Source organism: Centruroides vittatus, unplaced genomic scaffold (assembly GCF_030686945.1).
Source record: "Centruroides vittatus isolate TY-2023 unplaced genomic scaffold, ASM3068694v2 scaffold_450, whole genome shotgun sequence".
Taxonomy (NCBI): Eukaryota; Metazoa; Arthropoda; class Arachnida; order Scorpiones; family Buthidae; genus Centruroides; species Centruroides vittatus.
In genome coordinates, this window is record NW_027122709.1 from 3,463,924 (window position 1) to 3,483,193 (window position 19,270).

The 19,270-nt window shown below is 29.6% G+C and overlaps 1 protein-coding gene across 7 annotated transcripts in view; it reads right to left on the reverse strand.

Annotated features, from left to right (window-relative positions):
* gw (trinucleotide repeat containing adaptor protein gawky) overlaps window positions 1-19,270 on the reverse strand; it is a 241,126-nt gene that overhangs the window by 157,195 nt on the left and 64,661 nt on the right. For all 7 annotated transcript variants that reach the window (XM_067287367.1, XM_067287369.1, XM_067287365.1 and 4 more), the window contains 3 exons: window positions 14,042-14,149; window positions 5,627-5,671; window positions 472-533 (listed from right to left, as the gene is read on the reverse strand). In XM_067287367.1, coding sequence (XP_067143468.1) covers window positions 472-533; window positions 5,627-5,671; window positions 14,042-14,149 — 215 coding nt within the window. The remainder of the gene's footprint in view (window positions 1-471; window positions 534-5,626; window positions 5,672-14,041; window positions 14,150-19,270) is intronic.

The following is a 19,270-nucleotide window of genomic DNA, read 5'->3' on the forward strand; positions in this document are numbered from 1 at the left end:
ATATCATAGACAAAACAATCCATCAAGGCACATAAAACATCACATTCATTGACCAAAAAAAAAAAAATCACATACATCGTAGACATAGTTATATCAAACACTCAACATAAAAAATACACACACTAGAAAAAATTAATGAATACTTTGAACTTCTTCACAAAATAAAGCATCTTGCTCAGGCATTCATACCATATACATTACACAAAAGACAGGCTTCAAAAAGGATATATGTCACATTACCAAAGAATGCCACACTAAACACATGTCACATAGTCAGGAAATTATTAAACATAGATACACATACACAAGCAGCACATAAACAAAACTTTTTTCTTTAGTTATGCTTTGATGTTGATCTAGTATGTACACACACAGACACCAGTATATCCATGTAGGAAACACTCCAACAACTCAATAATAATAATAAAGCTAAATTTCTTAATTATCTTGAATAAGATAATATGTACTTACCTAGGATAATCTAAGCTATATGTTTCACTACCTTCTGTTAACTGGTTGTGCCTATCAGCTATCTAAATTAAAATTTTAAATATTTCATTATTTAATACACCAATAGAAATAAAGCAATATATAATTTGTTTACTGTTACAAAATATGATTATTGTTGTTATCTTTATTGCCAAAATCAGAACATGCACAATTCAGTTTCTTTCTATAAACAATTCACTTTTGCCCCCTTAAAACTGGATCACCTTTGCGCTTAAATTTGTAAATTATAAATTTTAGTAAAGATTTTAAAAAACAAGATATCAATAGCTGCAGATATGTTTATGAAATCAAATCTAAAGCTATACATTAAAATGTACAAAATAGAATTTATTTATAATAATAAAGCTCATACCAATCTCCATGAACTATAATTCTTAAAACTAATACTTTGAAAAACTATAAAAGAAATTAAGACTTCGATGATATTTATTAAGTACTTTTATGTCTCTGATTCAGACAAAACTAATAATCAGTATATCTAAAAAATATATCTCAAAAACTGGGTTTGTATAAATATATCACTCATAAAACCAACACCACCACATAACAAAAGGAAAAATTTACAAGCATTTTCGTCTATGTGAAATAGAAATCCTCAGGCACAATGGTAGGCAGAAAAGTAATGCACACATGCTTGTAGAACATGAACAAAAACAAATGGTGCCAGGTGATTATTTGTTGTGTTAGACGAAGCCTGGCGCCAATAATCTTGCAACATGACAACACTCATCCACACACTTCGCGCGCAACTGGAGAGGCTCTACGAAACCTGAAGTTTGAACCAATTCCATGCCCTCCTTATTCCCCCAATCTTGCACCTTGCGATATTTATTTTTTTCCTCTACTCAAGAGAGACCTCAAGGGTGATCATTACACCTCGGACGATGAGGTGAAAGCAGCTGTTGAGTCCTGGATTCGAGAAAAGTCGGAAGAATTTTTCAGTGATGGAATGAAAAAACTCATTACACGTTGGGAGAAATGTGTTAGCCTTAACGGTGACTATGTTGAAAAATAAATATATGATTTTGAAGCTTAAGAATTGTACTTTAATGTACTTTTTGCCTGATCTTTCTATTTGATTTTGTTCATGTTCTACAAGCATGTGTGCATTACTTTTCAGCCTACCCTTGTATATATAATATCGAACAAAAGGCTATTTGGTTAGCCGTTTGTTCGATATTGTATATACCTGAGGATGTCTACACGAGAACCGAGGAGGGAAGAGCAGCGAGCTTCTTTCTCCCTCTTACCAGCGCGGACCTGTGAGGTCCATCACTATGTCAGGGGATGGCGATAAATTGAGTGGAAGAGTGTATGCAGTTGTCACAATGCGTCGGTCGTACTCAAGGATGATATCTGGATAGACAACAACTAACATTTATTAAGGTAGAATAATGAAATAGATACAAAACGAGAATTAAACATATATTTTAACCCGACAGTTATTATCGCATCTATTAACTAACGCGCTCCATCTCATTCTGGCAGTTCCGCGGGGATTTGATTTGGCAATTTCCGGTTGATACCAGGGGACGCAAAGTCGGAAGGCGAGGGATAAGCCAGAGAGAGAGAGTTCAAACAAATACCTGAACAAGGGATGATGATGGCATCCGATAGATTCTTTATCAGTGATGACGTTTGGGTCCATCCTGAGTTCTTCCTATCGATGATCGCCCAGAGGCCAAGACCAGACCCCTTTTTATATCAGCATTCTGTGGAGGTTGGCTCATACCACAGGTGATGTTGGTGCCTATGACTAAGAATTATTGACATAAACTGTCCTAGATAGAACGTTATGTCTTCTCATGTCACCGGATGGAGAGGTCGGAAGGTTAGGGAGTGTGCTGGGATTTATACAAGGATTGTTATTCTTTTATGAATCATTGGTTTAGTCACAGGTGGGAAAATTTGGTTCGAACCTCTTTGCAAGGTGACCCTCTGACTACTCTCCATCAAGGAACAAGTTCGTCTTGCTGTGATTGGACATTGGGGATGTCCTACAAAGGAGGACACCTCTGTGTGAAGCCTTGGTGGGAGGAGAGGAATTTTCCCAGACACCTGGATGTCATCATGAAAGGGGAGAAGATCACTTTACTACTACGTCATAGCAAAGAGGGAAAACAAAAGGGTCATTCTCTTGACCTCTCTCGAGAAATAATTGGTGTGAAAAAAAGGAAATTAATTAACATCAGGGTGTAAAAAGTTCTAAATATAGCGGGAAATCTCATCTATTTCACAGACAAAAAGGTTTGTAAAGTTTTCCTTTTTTTCTTGATACGTGCTGGTGTTGATTTTATGAGTGATATAATTATATCTAAAAAATAATTTGAATACACTATTTGTACTTGAGATTAATGTACAGTACAACCTGAGCAAAAGTATGGAATATTTTGTAACTGTTGTCAAAAAATTATTGATCCTGAAATAATCAAATCCACAAAATTATTATTGAACTTTTAACAATACACAAAGATAATACATACATTAAAATATTTACACACCCAATGTCAAAGGTATTTGCAGAAATAACACAGCATTTTAAACAAAGTAAGAGTTTTGCTATAAGCTGAAATACTTCAGTGATCTGAAGACAGTGTTCTGTTGTTTCACTGATTAATGAGTTTTAGAAACTAAAATGCCAAAGCCACAATGCAAAAATTTAAACACATTTCATGTGTTCTTGAATATGAATTAAACAATCAAATCTTATTAATAGCACTCTCTTGAAAACTTTAAAATGGAGTTTTCTAGAAATATCTCATGTAAAAGTAGGTTGAGGTAATCAAGTGCATTAACGAGAATAACAAGCAGAAAGCAATAAACAAACAAATTAGCAGTTTCTTACATTAATACTGTACTTTCTCTAATAATAACCTATCTGCAATAGCAGTTATATCTCCAGTAATCTCCTGATTTTTCCCATTGTCAAATAAACACCCAGGATATTTATTTGAGTGATGAAAACTTGCAAACTTAAAAAGAACATTCCTATGGTAATAACTTCAGAATGTTGATAACTGAAAAAATTACATAGTTGACATTCAACCAAATAATTTTTAACAGTAGATTTTTGCACAGCATTTATTTGCTATGTATGCACAGTAGTTCAGCTATTAAGTACATACAGAGGTTCAATTTCTATCATCAGTAATTACAACTTTTAGCTTAAACTGCAGAGTAAAAGACCTATAAGAACACAATGAATTTTAAAATCTTCTCAAAGTACGGATGTTTGAAATCAATCATCATTACTTAAAAATTTTTTAAATCTTTTCTATGTTTTCTCGCAGATCTTTTACTGCTCAGTTTAGGATAAACATAGTTAAAGAAATGGAGGCACTTTGTAACCACAAGCTAAAAGAAAACTTAAGATCTGAAGTAGATTCATGAATGGAGAAAAACAATACCAAAGCAAGTGGAAATTGGAAAGAGATAAAAGAGCAGGTCAAAAGCTTTACAGTAAGTTGACAGAAAGAAAAGTAAAGGTATATGATCAGGGAGAAAGACTTGTCATTGGTGGTAAGTGTAATAACATTAAGCAATACTTTCATAGGTTCTTTCTGTCAGGAGTGGGTGGCTCACAAAATTCATGAAACAAAACAACTTGTTTCTAAGGAGAAAAACCATTATTGCTGAAAAAGGACACCTCTCTAATCATTACAAAATGAACACAACCAACTTCATGTTTGTCAGCTAGTGAATAAAAAAAATTTCAAATACCAGTAAAAATATTATTGTAATGTATGGAATGGTCTAATCTTTGCTACAGTTGGAAACAACTGTTGAAGAAAAACAATCTAGAACTGTCTTAAGAGAACAGGAAATGAGAGCAAATCTGACTGTCATTCTTAGTAAAAAGCAAATGGCACATAACAAAACCGTTCAATCTCTTTAATTGAACAAGATTAAGCATCTTCAAAATGTCCCAAGTATGGCTGTCAGATATTTGCTGAATGATTGGATGAATGATAAAGTAACCTTTGAGTGGTTAAAAGCAGTGATTGAAATGCTGGACTTTGGATGCAGCTTATTAGTCTGAGATTCATTCAGATGCCATATTAGCCAATAAACAACACAAGAGCTAAAAAAGTATGCAACCTCAAACTGCATCTCAACCTGATGGCTTCATCAGATATATTCAAGTTCCTGACATCATGTGGATAAAACTTTTCAAAAATAACTAATGTGAGTGTTACAAAAAATGGCTAGCATCTAATAATGTAAAAATAAATACACAAAAGGAGGCAACTCAAAAGCTCAGTCTTCATACCATGGTCACCTGGGTAAAGGAAGTTGGACAGAATTGAAAAATGAAATAATAAGCAAATTGTTCAAATCATGTAGTATTGGGATAAATGAAAATGGAAGAGAAGACAATTTAATTCACTGCTTTCATGAAGCCCATCTTTATCCTGAAAGTGCTGTACTACTTCCACAGATGGGAAAGAAAAAATAAGAGCCAGAACTTTCTACCAATCTGAAGAAAGACCAAACAAAAATTTGAGTCAAATCTGAAACTAATTGATAGAAATGACGACACTGTTAGCAGTAGTGCAGATGATATATATCAGAAAGTGATCATCAGTGTAAGGATATATCAGACAGTGACAAATATGAGTAACTTACCATTTATGATTTTGTTCTTATCATGCCAATTTTGTACATATTTTCTTTCCATTCAATAAAGTACATAATTAAAATACCTTATTTGTGACAAGGTTATTGTACTGGTATCAACAAATTTTGGGGAGGCATTTATTGGAAATCAGGAACCATTCAAATGCAATTTCAAAATAAGTGCCTCAACTACAATAAGTACCTCCTGATTTCCCTTCAGACAAATGTCTGGAGACTTAATATTCAAATTACTGTATTTTTTCTAATTACAAATCCCAAAGTAATAGAAATTTCTGTAACTCAAAATTTCATTAATTCCAAAATTCATATCTATTCCTTCTGTTCAGTTATTGAGAGTCAACTATATATCCAATTATAAAATCATTTAATACCAGGAATTCAATTGCAACTTTCATAAAACTTGAAAAAAAAAAATCAATTCCATTGCCCTTTTTATAAAGATATTTTAAAATTTTAATATACAAAAAAATAACTATACCTCTTGTTCTTTGTCAAAATAACTTTCAGGCCCACCTTCCATTTCCTATTTGAAAAAAGGAATACATTTTGAATAACAAACATTTCAAATAAAATCATGTGAAAATAAAATGATAATTTCATTATCCACAAGTTTAATTCTCTAAACAATAGATAATGGAAAAATAAATGTAAGCATGTCAACAGGTTCTAGTTAATTTCATGAAAATAAAATATACTATCATAACTTTTTCCATTACAAAATAAATTTTATCCTGTTTATGCTATAGAACAATTAAAACATACAAAACAAATGCACAAACAAACCATAAAATGTAATTAAATATCAAATATTTAATTCCATTTCAAGATCTATTTTGATTATTAGTAGAGTGAGTGAGTGAGTGAGTGAGTGAGTAAATGAAAAATTTTTGATTAGAATTAAGAATGTTTTTTAATTTGAAATAAAACCAGCTGTTTGGATAAAAATGTAATAAATATGAAAAATATAAAGTATTTTCCTATGCTTCTTATTGTATAATCCAAAATAAATAAATAAAAACTACAAAGTAAAAGCAAACTGTACTATTATATATGCCAGATTCAACATATAACTTAAAATCTACCACTTGCCAAAATTTTAAGGAATTTAAAAGTGCATTTTAAGAAATAAAGAATTAACTTTACATTTTATTAGTTTTTATTTAAAAAAACAAACTTTTCAGTTAAGTTTTTATAATATAGATTTTTTTTAATTTCAGATTACAATGAAAACAATTATTAACACATTGACTGCCAACTACGAGATAACTCTTAGTTTGCATTATTGCCTAGAACACCAACTACAAGTTATTTCATAATTTGTTTACTTGCCATATTTGTGCAGCTACAATGAAATTCATAGTATATCAGTGTAAATATGAATAGATAGCTTCAGGGGCAATAACAAAAAAAATAATAATAATAATAATAATAATCAAGGTTTGCTTACATAAACAGAAAATATAATCATAAAAAGCTTATTCAATATCAAAAGAATATTTTTATTGTTTATGATAATTTTTAAAACAATCTTCCATGCAAAGGGATGGCTTCTCTGGTCAGACTGGACAGGAATAATGCATTTCTTAGCTTTGGTACAAATTCAACATGGCTTTGTCAGATACTGTTTTTTTAAGTACGTGGGATACTCTGTAAATAATGAAGCTCTTGCAATCTAATTTTTTTTTTTAACTGCTTGATTCTCTTTTCCAATCAATGCCTTGACAAATGCTTTTCTAAACTTTACAAGTTTTATTTTAGAAAAAGTTGCTTTTTGAAAAACTTTGTGCGCATTGGGTGTATTATATATATATATATATATATCTATAATATGTAATGCAACCTTTTTGGGCCATCTAATAGTCTTTCTTAGAGCTGTGTAGTACAATAGCATTTGATCTGATCGGTCAATGCCAGACATTCCATGATTGTAATCTCGAATTATATTGTTTCATCAAAAGTTTTCCATTGCAATTGAACACCTATCATTTCAACAATATGCATGTTTGAAATGGTAAAGACTTCTTGTTTGTCTTTCATTTACATACAGTAACAGGACCATTTCATTGCCAAATAAACCCCCCTTTTTTAGTTTTCGATTTACCACATCTCTGGGATTCCCCTTTCTGTTATTTCGTAGAGTTCCACACACACAAGTTTTTCGTGTAGTCAGTAATTTCGTAAGAGCAACAGAATTATAAAAATTATCTGTATATACTGTATATCCCTTATCGAGATAGTCTTCGAGTAAGTGTAAGACAACATCAATAGTGTGACCTAAATTATTGTCAATTCCCTCAGATTTTCCGCTGTAAATTGTTATTTTCATAACACCATCGGATTCACATTAGTTCACACAGTTTGACACCATATTTGTGTTTTTTTATTTTTTATGTACTGGCAGAAAAGCAATTTTCCTCGCCACATCATTGATTCGTCAATACAAATATTTTTTTTATCTGGCACATAGTTTTGGCATATAATATTATTGAAATGATTTAGTATAGGTTGTACCTTATATAATCTGTCAGAAGATGGTATTGAGTAGGGTTTCTCAAGGATCTCAATTTTTTTTACCCAGGAAATTCTTCTCATCCCAGGAAATCCTGCAAATTTTTTAAAAGTTTACTTTTTTCTTATTTTGTGTTAAGGTTGTGGAAATTTTGCTAATGAAAAGTATAATTAACTCATAAACTGTCAGAATACATTTGTATTTAGTAATTTTAAACCTACTTATTAGTTTTTTTAATTTTTCTTTGTTATGGCATGTCACAAAAGGTCAATAATCAATATGTAGCTTATTTGTGGCAGGACTCTCAAAATTCTTTACTTGTTCTTTATAATTGACAGATACCTGTAATATCTGGAATAATTGTGCTTATGCTGTCTTAATTTTTAACCATCAGTAGCTTTAATAACTGCATAATGCCAGGTTGTGCAAATTGGGCAAGGATACAAACGAGTATGAAGTCTGCAAGTATGAAGTTTTTTCATAAACCTGATTATTAAAAAGACAAACAAACTGCCAAATTATTGGGCTATAAGCTTGATATATAAATTCAATAATTAAAACAATGGGATTGGTATATCTAATAAAATACTAAAAATAAAATTTTGGATTAAGTCAAAGTAGTTTTTACTTGTTTTAAAACTGAAAATAATTTTATTTTTAGTATTTTATAAGCTTGATGTTTCTATTAAAGCAGCTGAGGCAGACAAATCAAGAATACTAGAGAGCAAAAGTACTACTACTACAATCTCAAAATCAAACTAGAAATCTGCCAGGCTACAGGTGAAAAAAAACACATCAGTCTTCTCTTAAATGCATTAAACCTGATTCCACTCACATCAATTGAATCAGAAAGGGCATTCTCAATAGAGGGACTTTTCATTACTAAAATAAGAATCAGATTGAGTGATCGGAGTATTGACCATCTTTGCTTTTTAAAATCTTAATACAAAATATTATTATAAATTTTTGTGTTTCATTTAAAAACAAAAATTACTTTTAAGCTAGAAGTTTGATCTAAGTTCATTTTTTTTTTAATTTTCAACTCAATTCAAAGCTTTTTTTTTGTTGTTGTTGTTGTATGCAGTTTCCAGCAAACTTTAATAAATTTTTTCTATTTGTGAAAATTTCTACGAAATTCAAAGGTAATTTTTTATATATATCTTAGAGTATTATTAATGATTTTGGAGGTTGCAGAACAAATTACTTTAAAAAAAGAAAAATAATTATATCATTTTATTTCAAGATATTTTGTATATCTTAAAAATAATTAATTCTATCCCGGGATTTCCTGGTATCCAGTTCACTTTTATCCCAGAATCCTGGGACAAGCAAAAGACCGGGAAATAGAAACCCTAGTATTGAGTTATCAACTAAGTGAAAATAATGCAGTAACAAATTGGAATTTATTTTGACTCATCTGTGATTGCCAAAACATTACATTATACAGTTTGTTTGTACTCCAGTAATGTCCTATTGAAGGAAAAGAACAAGAGCCCATTTGTAATACAAGTCCAATAAAAACTTTCATTTCTGCAGCACTGACATCTTTCACTGTGATACCCTTTTAGATTTTTTTTTATTTGTTTATGTTTTGCAATATCTGGCACGGTATATAAATTCGTTTGTTTGACCAGTAATGGAAGAAATTCTTCCGAAAAAAATAAGTCCACCAGCATTTGTACTGTAAGATTTGTCATATCCAATTTCAAACCAATATTTTCTTGAAAAATAAATACTTCAGGATTTTGTTGATTTTCTGTCCCCCGAATTATTGTTTGGATTTGATGTGGTTGCTTGAGAAGCATCACGATTGCTTCAGGTTCAAGAATAGTCTCATCTTCAGGACAGAGACAATATCATCATCACTGTTCTCACTTGAATCGTGAGAAGGTACAAAATCGCTACTGTCATTACCATCCTCACCAAAAATCTCGTCGGGTTCTGAATCACTTAGATTACCATAGTACTCAAGTTGTTTTTCAGTCAGTGGTCTTTTCTTATCCATATTGGGGTATTTATAATTTGATTATAAAAGTAATTATAAAACAACACACTCAAGAAAGACATAAATGTGATGTGCTCAACTCTATCTGATTTATTACTAACGAATTTAGACGCATATCTCTGACTTGGCTGTAGCAAAGTAACAGGTCAAATCGTGTCTGTGCACAAATTAACTCATAGTTTGCTTCAGCAAAGTGCTTTCTGTTACATAAGCCAACTATGAGATAATTTGCAAGATCTTTTTTTTAAAAAAAAAAACACATTCTATATGCTTTTTGATGATTACTTTGTACTATGATTAGAGTTTTTAATATATTATTATTAAATTAAATTGGCTTTTTACACCAAACTCCTGATAAGTCCAGTGGCAGTCAATGTGTTAAAGAATTACAAAAAAAAATTTTACTTATGAAAACATTTTGTTGACACTGCATTTATTTGTTAAATCTCCAGAAAAAATCAGTATTAGTAGTATTAGTAGTATTAGTAGTAGTAGTAGTAGTATCGTGTTATTCAACATATAAGGCCAGCGCAAAATTTTCCCATCTTCCTCTGTCCTGATCCATCTCCTCTATATCACTGTAGTTCAAGTTCCATTCCTTGAGGTCTTTTTCATTACTTCTCTTGAAGGTAGTTTTTGGTCTTTCTCCCTTTCTTTTGCCCATGGGAATCCATTAAAGCACTTGTTTTAGCAATTGTTCATCATCCTCATTATGAGACCAATCCATTTCCACCTTTGCTCCTTGAGCACTACTGCTATTTTGGGGGTTTGTGTTCTCCTATATATTGCTTAATTTGTGATTTTGTGAAACCATCTCACATCAAGAATCCATTGCAAGTATTTAGTTCCAAAAGAGGCTAGTTTCCTTAGTTGGTATTCATTTATATTCCAATCTTCAAAACCACACAGAACAAGAAAATAAATTCTTCAAACCTGTTAACTGGTGTCAATCTATTTTTAGAATTGCAAACATTTTCACAGCCCCTGGTTTACAATTCTAAAAATAGATGGACACTAGTTAACAGGTTTGAAGAATTTATTTACTTATTTTATAGAGAGATTGTATCTACACAGAATAGTTGTTCCAACATTTAAATTGTATAACCTAATGTTTGTACAATGTAACAGCTTACTTTTCCAAATTTCTTTTAGTTTATTGAAGTTTGGCCAACCTATGATAATTCTATTATTTCACTCATATCTCCATCACTGCTGATTTGGCTTCCCAAATAACAAAACTTCTGTACCAATATTTAATCAATATAAATTTCGAAATAAATCATAATTATTAATTTGAAATTCAGTTTCTATTGAAATTTTGAAAATTTGGCTCTAAGAAGAAAAAAATATACTCGTGATATCTAACTTAGATATTTTGGCTTGTGCTAAAGATGAAAAACATGAAATTCTTGAAAAATGTCTCTCATTTAAGTTTTGATAACTAAAATTGTATTTTGTACTTAAAAATCATAATTATGTAACATTAGAATTTTATTATCTTTTAATATTTTCAATCATTTTATTTAATACAGGTTGAGAATCCTTCATCTGAAATGTTTTGGCCCAAAACTGTTTCAGATTTTCGAATATTTGTGTATTTTCCCTACAAAACCCGTAATATAAATAACCTTGTTCTCTCTTGAACAGGGATGTCCCGATACCACAAAGCTATTGATACTGGTATCATGAGTAGTTTTGAAGTATCAATAACAGCTAGTATCAGCACTGGGTATTAAAACTAGAAAACTTGCCAGCTGTCACTGTTCAGTTTGTCATGCCACCTTCCAGTTGTTTTTACTGCTGACAAGGTACCAGTACATCTATCCTTTATGTGCAGTGGATAGGTTCCAAAGAACACCATGTAAACAAAAATTTGCATAAAAAAGTGCAATACATGTATCTCATAGAAAAATGCATGATAGGATCTACAACTTCAATGAAACAAAAAAATAAGCAATTTACAAAAGAAACAAGCTTTTTTTATTCTGGGATCATTTATCATTAACATTATTTGCATATAAATATAGTAAATGCAAAGTAGCATAGGAAACAAAATCAACATACAGCTTTCTCTGATGTACTGTACTTATAATACTGTACTGTGCTTAAAAAAACTAACTAATGGTTTCAATAAAAATGAACTTTTTTAACAATAACACAATTTCCCAAAAAGTTTAATTTAAAAATTTTCGAATAACTGTTTTTTCCCTGTGTTAAAGAATCAATTGCATAAAAATAACATGAGTTTTCTTGTCAAATCAAGTGATTTCAAAATTGTATAAAATAGACTGTGTAAGAAGAGGAATAGGTGTACTGTACTCATTACCATGAAAGCTGAGTAGGCCCCAGAGCAGCAATTAATATTTTGTTGATTACTCTAGTAAATTAAATCCTGGCAACCTGGTTCAGAAGCCAGTGCAGGGTCAGTACTTCAGTTCACACCAGGGATCGCCAAAGTGGCCAATAAAACATTTGGGGGTCGACGAAAAGACAAACTTACAAATTTTGAACTAAATATTGCTAATCTTGCTAAGGATCATCACGCTTATCCGTCTCATTGATTGTCAGTTGCAAAAATTATTATTAACATAAATACAATAAATGTAAAATTAAAAAATATATATTAAAATAGTAGGAGCTTTTTTTTTGCTTGTAACACAAACTTTTTGGAGGGGGGTCGACGTGAGCTTTCGAAAAGTTGTAGAGGGTCGACGATCAAAAAAGTTTGGCGACCCCTGGTTTACATTCTTATGGATATCTTATGTACACAAAAGAAGCCCCAGATCTACATTCCCATTAATGGGCTCTGTGGATACTACTATATGTGGGATAGGGGTGGATAAGAAGTATTCGTGAAAAAGTAAAAGTGTCATTACATTGAAAGTTCTTCACTGTGTTCAAATTTTACAAATGTCAGTGCAAACAAGAATATACAATTTAATAAAAATTAAAAATACATTACAGATTTTACCCCTTTTTACAAAGAATATACAAGTTGTACCTCATTTTAAACAACCCTGATGATCCAAGTTAATTAACAGACAAAAGTACTGCATACATAATGTTTAACTAAATATTTATTTATAAATAAATAGTAATCAGAACTAAGCATATATAGATCCTGAGAATGAAATTTGACATAATACATTTATTGACTTTTGGTCATTAATACTTTTTTTTTTTTTACTAAGTCTAACTTAACCAAAAATAGTATAAAATTAAATTTCAGCTTCTAATTCTGCTGCAAAATCCAGTTTTAGGCAGACCTTACCTGTTTGTGAAAAATGCAATAATACCAGTTTTAGGCAGACCTTACCTGTTTGTGAAAAATGCAATAATACCAGATCTGACACCCAAAGTAAAATATCAATACCAGTATTGGTATCAGACCAAAAGTATTGAGTACAAAAACACTCAATATGGAAGGAAGTATAAATACAGTATCAGTATGAGCAGTATCAGACCATCCCTATTCTTGAACAAGGTTATTGACAACAGCTTCAATCCTAGTCTGAAATCAGTGGTCCTGTTATCTAGAATTGTTATTGTTGTTTTGGTCACTAAATACACCAATCAAAACCTTGATAATCTGTTAAATTTACATTAAATTATTTACTAACATTTTCACTCTTATGCAAGATCTGCTTCATGTCAACATGAGTTCTGTGCATTTCAATTTAAAATGTTTTGTACACTTTCCTGTCTTTTTAAAACCTAAGTAAATTAGACTGATTTAACTTCTTTTTTTTACGTCAGTTATTTAGGAATTTTATTACTTTATCAATAAAATAAAACATGTCTATGTGAATACATTTTTCAAAAATTTATTTTTCTACTGCAGAAAGGCAAAAAATATTTTTTAAAGATTCACATAAATGTATTATATAAGTAAATATATCAAAAATTATTTTGTTAACTGATCTGTTTGATAAAATGCACATTTGTTTAAATTTTGAATAAACACACACACACACTCTCTCATGAGATTTATCAACTAGACATACAAAAATCATCCAGGTAAGCCTCCCAGAAAAACCTTTTTGAGGACCTTTTTGCCTTCCACTATCCTGAATGAAACCTTTCCAGTGCCAAATGAAATTTTCCATCTGTGGTATATCATGTTAGCACTCAAAAACTTTCAGATTTTGGAGGGTTTTGGTGTTTGAAATTTCAAATCAAAGACTCTCAAACATATACTTCAATCATCACTTCATTATGAACCTATTACTGGTGTGCTTCATAAAAATACAGTTTATCACAAATGCATTCAAGAAGCACACCGGTAACAGGTTCGTAATGAAGTGATGATTTCTCTCCGGTGTTTTGGATGATGGCGAGCTTTATATTTAACATATACTTCAAAATGAATCATTTCTTACCTTTGAAATAGGCACTTGGAAAGGGACCTGCAGTGTCTGAACTGCAACTGTAAACTCCTTCCCCCCCTCCTCCAATCCCACCACACACTTCGTCTCCTGAATCACCTCCTGAATTAAGAAGAATTATGTACATATACAAGTTATGTCAAAAAATAAAATACAATAACTATCAATATTTAACAATAACCAAAATGTATTTAGAGCAAATTATTAATCATTCTCCAAATATATAATTTTTCTATAAAGTGCAGTAATACAGATTACAGTAGGGCCCTGCAATAAGCCCTTGCAAAACCCCTTGTGTGAACAAAAATTTGTATAAAATAATATGATTTGCTAAGAATGTCCTATACCAACATACTTATCAAGTTTTTCATATAAAAAAGTCAAATAAACACTAACAGTAAATACCATAAAATCATCAAAACTTTAAATTGCCAATCTGTGGGATTACATAATAGGCTATATTAAGGCTAATAACTAATTATATACAAATCTATTTGGCTAAAGATCAATGGCTAAGCTGCCAATCTTAGATATCCCGAATTGAACTATTGACTGGAGATGGTAAAAAGTTAAATTTGAAATTTATTAACATGAGCATATTTACAGCATTAAAGTCAGAAATAAAACATAATAAATTATAAACAAAATATAACTATCAGATGATAGATTCAAACTATTTGCCAATTAAACTGATTCAATGGATGCCGATGATAGTAGATAATAAACTTAAAACAATTAGCTAAATACGAAACTACAAAACAATGTAGAAGTAAACTAACTTCTACTATTCTTGTAAAATGGCTTATTCACATTTAATTTTAAAGTAAATATTTTTAAGAACTATAAAAACATTCATAATTGATTAAATAATTCCACAAATGACTAAAATAAATCACAAATATTTATTTTAGTCATTTGTGGAATTATTTAATCAATTATGAATGTTTTTATAGTTCTTAAAAATATTTACTTTAAAATTAAATGTGAATAAGCAATTTCACAAGTTTTTTTTTTTTACAATGTTTTTAATTTTAATATGTGAATTAATGGATGATTCCAATGCAAGTCAACTACAGGAAGGATAAGTTCCCAACTCCAGTGGCAGCCATTGTTGTGAGGTGTACACTATCATTTGGGTAACTATTTCATCAATTATGAAAGTTTTTTTAAAATAAATATTTTGGAAAACTATAAAACTTTATATTTCAAGCATTTTCAATTGAAACATTATAACCTTGCTCAAAAATAGTAGAAAATTAAATAGAACAAAATTTCAATGCATATTTTCTTGCAGAGGTGAAAAATGGAATGTCACAACAGATGTACAACTGAGTTGATTAAACTTTTTATTAAAGAACACTACACTCCCTTTGAAATGAGGTAAAATTTTTTTGTGTCCATTTTGTCCAACAATCTTTGAGAATTTCTTATCCACAAACTTTGGCTGGTTAATGTAATTATGGTAACCATCTTTTGTACCGGATTGTTAAAATGTTTGAAAAAACTGAAAAATATGAGTTTGTAGTTGTGATCTTAACATTCAAACACTTCAAAAAAACTAGTAGTTTGTATAATTCTTCTGAGGATTGGAGGAATTCTGCCCAAAAACATTTTGGAAGTTAAAAATTTATTCTTTAAATGAGATTTGAAGATATGTGTTTTTAATATTATCATCTGCTAACTTCAAGAAATTTCAAATCCTCAATAGAAGTTAACATGACAAACGTTAGAGCAACTACAGACTTACACAACCTAAACAACTAAAGACAAAGATAAATCTACCAGAATTTTTTAAACAACAAATGCATTTAATTGAATTGAAAAATTTTTTTATAAGTTCTAGAACATTTCTTATTGTAAACATTTGAAGAGTAAAACTTGAGATAAATATTAAATTTCAATTCAACTGCAAAAATATTGTTCTAACAATTTGTCATACTTTAAAATTTTAAAGATTCATATTTTGAAATGCTTCTATTCATGTTATGAATCCTAATGACATGATATTTACACTTTTACTATACGTGTGACATTTAATTAACAAAATTTATTAACAAAAATCACTAACTGATAAGATTAGATTTATGTGACCAAAATACATTAAACTGATTTTTATTAGTTTAAAATAATGATTTGTTTAAATTCTTCTGATTTTTTTAAAAGTAGTATTCTGTTATAAATAATCCACTCAACCTACTTTTCACTGGAGCAAAATTCTTCAAATATGGTTCAATCTTACAATTAAGAAACTTCCTTAACTAGTCTTCTAAATAAATACTACCATTAAGGAAAACAATTTTTATTTTGAAAATATAGATGTTTATAATTTAAAAGCCCATATAAAAAAATTTTAAGTGTTTTTATAATGTGTTTATAAAAACAGTTTCTATTCTTTCAAAATTAAACCATTAAATTTCTTAAACTTCTCTGAAACTGATAATCAAATTTTTTTATTCTATCCTTTTTTTTAACCGTCACTCACATTATAAAAATCTTCATAATATAACGATTGTTTAAATTGCTCACTTAAGAGAGCTAGATAGTGAAATAGAATTAGATTAATATAAAAATAATTATACTTTATAAATTTGTCATCTTTTATGTAAAAAGAAACTTTTAAATTTCAAATTTAGACTATCATTTAAATAAAACTTTTCATATAACATTTTTTTAACTTTAAAATCAAATACACAGATGATTGCTCAAAAGACAAAACCAAAACTGAACAATAGTAGTCAATCAGAAAAGCATAAAACTAAACATAAGGTGAAAATCTAGCAAAAAGAATAAAAAAACAAGACGACAACTATAACAAAATAAATAAAACGACGACTTTAGTTGCCATTTTATTTTGTCACAAAGTCCATAATAAACAAAGCAGTTCTGCAGGATCTGAAAAATAATCAATATGAATTATTTTTCAGATCCTGCAGACCACTGCCCCGCAGTCAGTTATAAAGAGTGAGTTCTCTCATAATTTTCCTATACTTTTGCCAGACCAACATCACCCATCCAAAATACGTGAAGTCCTTATATGAAGATCCGTAACATCAAGCTTTTACTATAAATTAAAAATTATGAAAATTATATACATTAAATATACTTCTAATGATATACTGTTAATAAATTTATATACTGATTTAATATTTACATTTTAAATAGTTCATATCTTCAGAATGAATTTGAAAATTTTTATTGCCTTATGTTCTATTTATGGCACGTGTAACAAAATTACACATTTCAATTCATCAGAATTTTACATTTTATTGTTTTAATCAAAATTTCTTCATGTCTTATGCAAAAACAGTACAAATTACATTATTCATAAATGCACCTAGTTTCAACTAAAATTAATAATTAATACCATTAAAATAAAATTAAATATTCAATATACAGTATTTTTAAAATATTAATATTTTAATATATTGATATTTCTAACATTTTAAGATTTTGATTTTTTTATGCAAAATATGAATAGTATAAAATTACACACACACACACATATATATATATATATATATATATATATATATATAATATACAATTTTTTTTAACATATCAAACTAAAATGAAACTAAGTAACTAGCTATATAATATAATATATATATATATATATATATATATAATTATTTTTTTTTAATTTTACCATTAAAATTACATATGAATTATTTGAAAAGGAATACAACATGTAAATAAATAGAGAAACAAATATAAAAAGCAAAAAATTTTACATTAAGATGTACACAAACATTGACTGCAATGTCATGACAGCCTTCAGACATCTCAGTGTACCTGACAGCCAAATCACTAGTGTTGCCTTTATGAAAAAAATTGCCTACATTAGTGGCTGTACAGAGTATCAGATCATAGCCTATTTTTTTCTCAAAATATATGCACAACCAAAAAGAATCAAATGCTTATCATCTGTGTTGAAAAGTTAGTTATAGTAAAAATTTTTTCAGATTATTGATGAAATTTGAAATTTAAGAAAATTTGAATAATATTGGGTTGTTCGGAAAATAATTTCATTTTTTCATGGAGGGGAAAAAAAACAATTTTCTTATAATATATATATATTTTATTGAATCATATATTGACCATTTTGGTCAAATACCTGTTGCCATCTTTCTGGTAGTAGCATGATTCCACATTCATAAAAGTTTTTATCTTTGCTTACAAAAAACTGATCCAAGTAATTTTTGACATCCTCATTTGAAGTAAATGTTTTACTGTTTAAAAAATTTTGTAAAGACCAAAACAAGTAATAATCCGAGGGTTCCAGATGTGGCAAATATAGTGGGTGTGGTAGTACATCTCATCCAAGCTGTAACAGTTTCTGAAGTTACCAAACTTGTGTGAAATTTGGCATTATCATGATAAAACACTACACCTTTTTTGTTGATCAATTCTGGCCTTTTCTGTTTGATAATATTACTCAATTTGTTTACTCGATGACAGTACACTTCCGAATCAATTGTTAAATTTGTCTGGTAAAAGCTCAAAAAAAAAATTTCCTTAAAATCCCACCAAAGAGAGCAACTCTCTTTAATAACATGTGGAACCCATATATTAAGCTTTGAAATGAAACCAATTCCTTTCAAGTAATCATAAACTGTTCAATTCAACAAATTTAATCTTGTAGTGATTTCACGTGTTGTTATTTGGCAGTTTGCTTCAATCAGTACATTTAATTTGTTTTCATTGGCTTCAACAGGTCATCCAGAACGTGGTGCATCTTCAATATTAAAATTGCCAGAACGAAATTTTGTGAACCTGTTTTGGCACCGTCTTTCTCTCAATACATCTCCATACATGCACCACAACTTTCTTCTTGCTTAAACAGCATTTCGATTCTTTGGTTATAAAAAAGCAAAATATGCCAAAAATGATGCTTTCAATTTTCCATATGAAATATGGAAAATTGAAAGCATCATTTTTGGCATATTTTGATAGGACATCGGAAAAAAACAATTGTACAGAATCAAACAATTTTTTTTACAAATAAGCCTTAAAATGTCAGCCATCAAAATATATAATGAAAATGTGGTTTAAAATGAAATTGGCTGGTAAAAATACAACTAATTCGTCTAGTAATAAAAAAAATGAAATTACTTTCCGAACAAACCCAGATCCTGTGAGATCTGAGATCCCAGACAACTCCTGAAGTTGTCCTGGATCACATGCTTTTTATAAGGCATTTCAAATCGTTTCCCTCCTGAATTA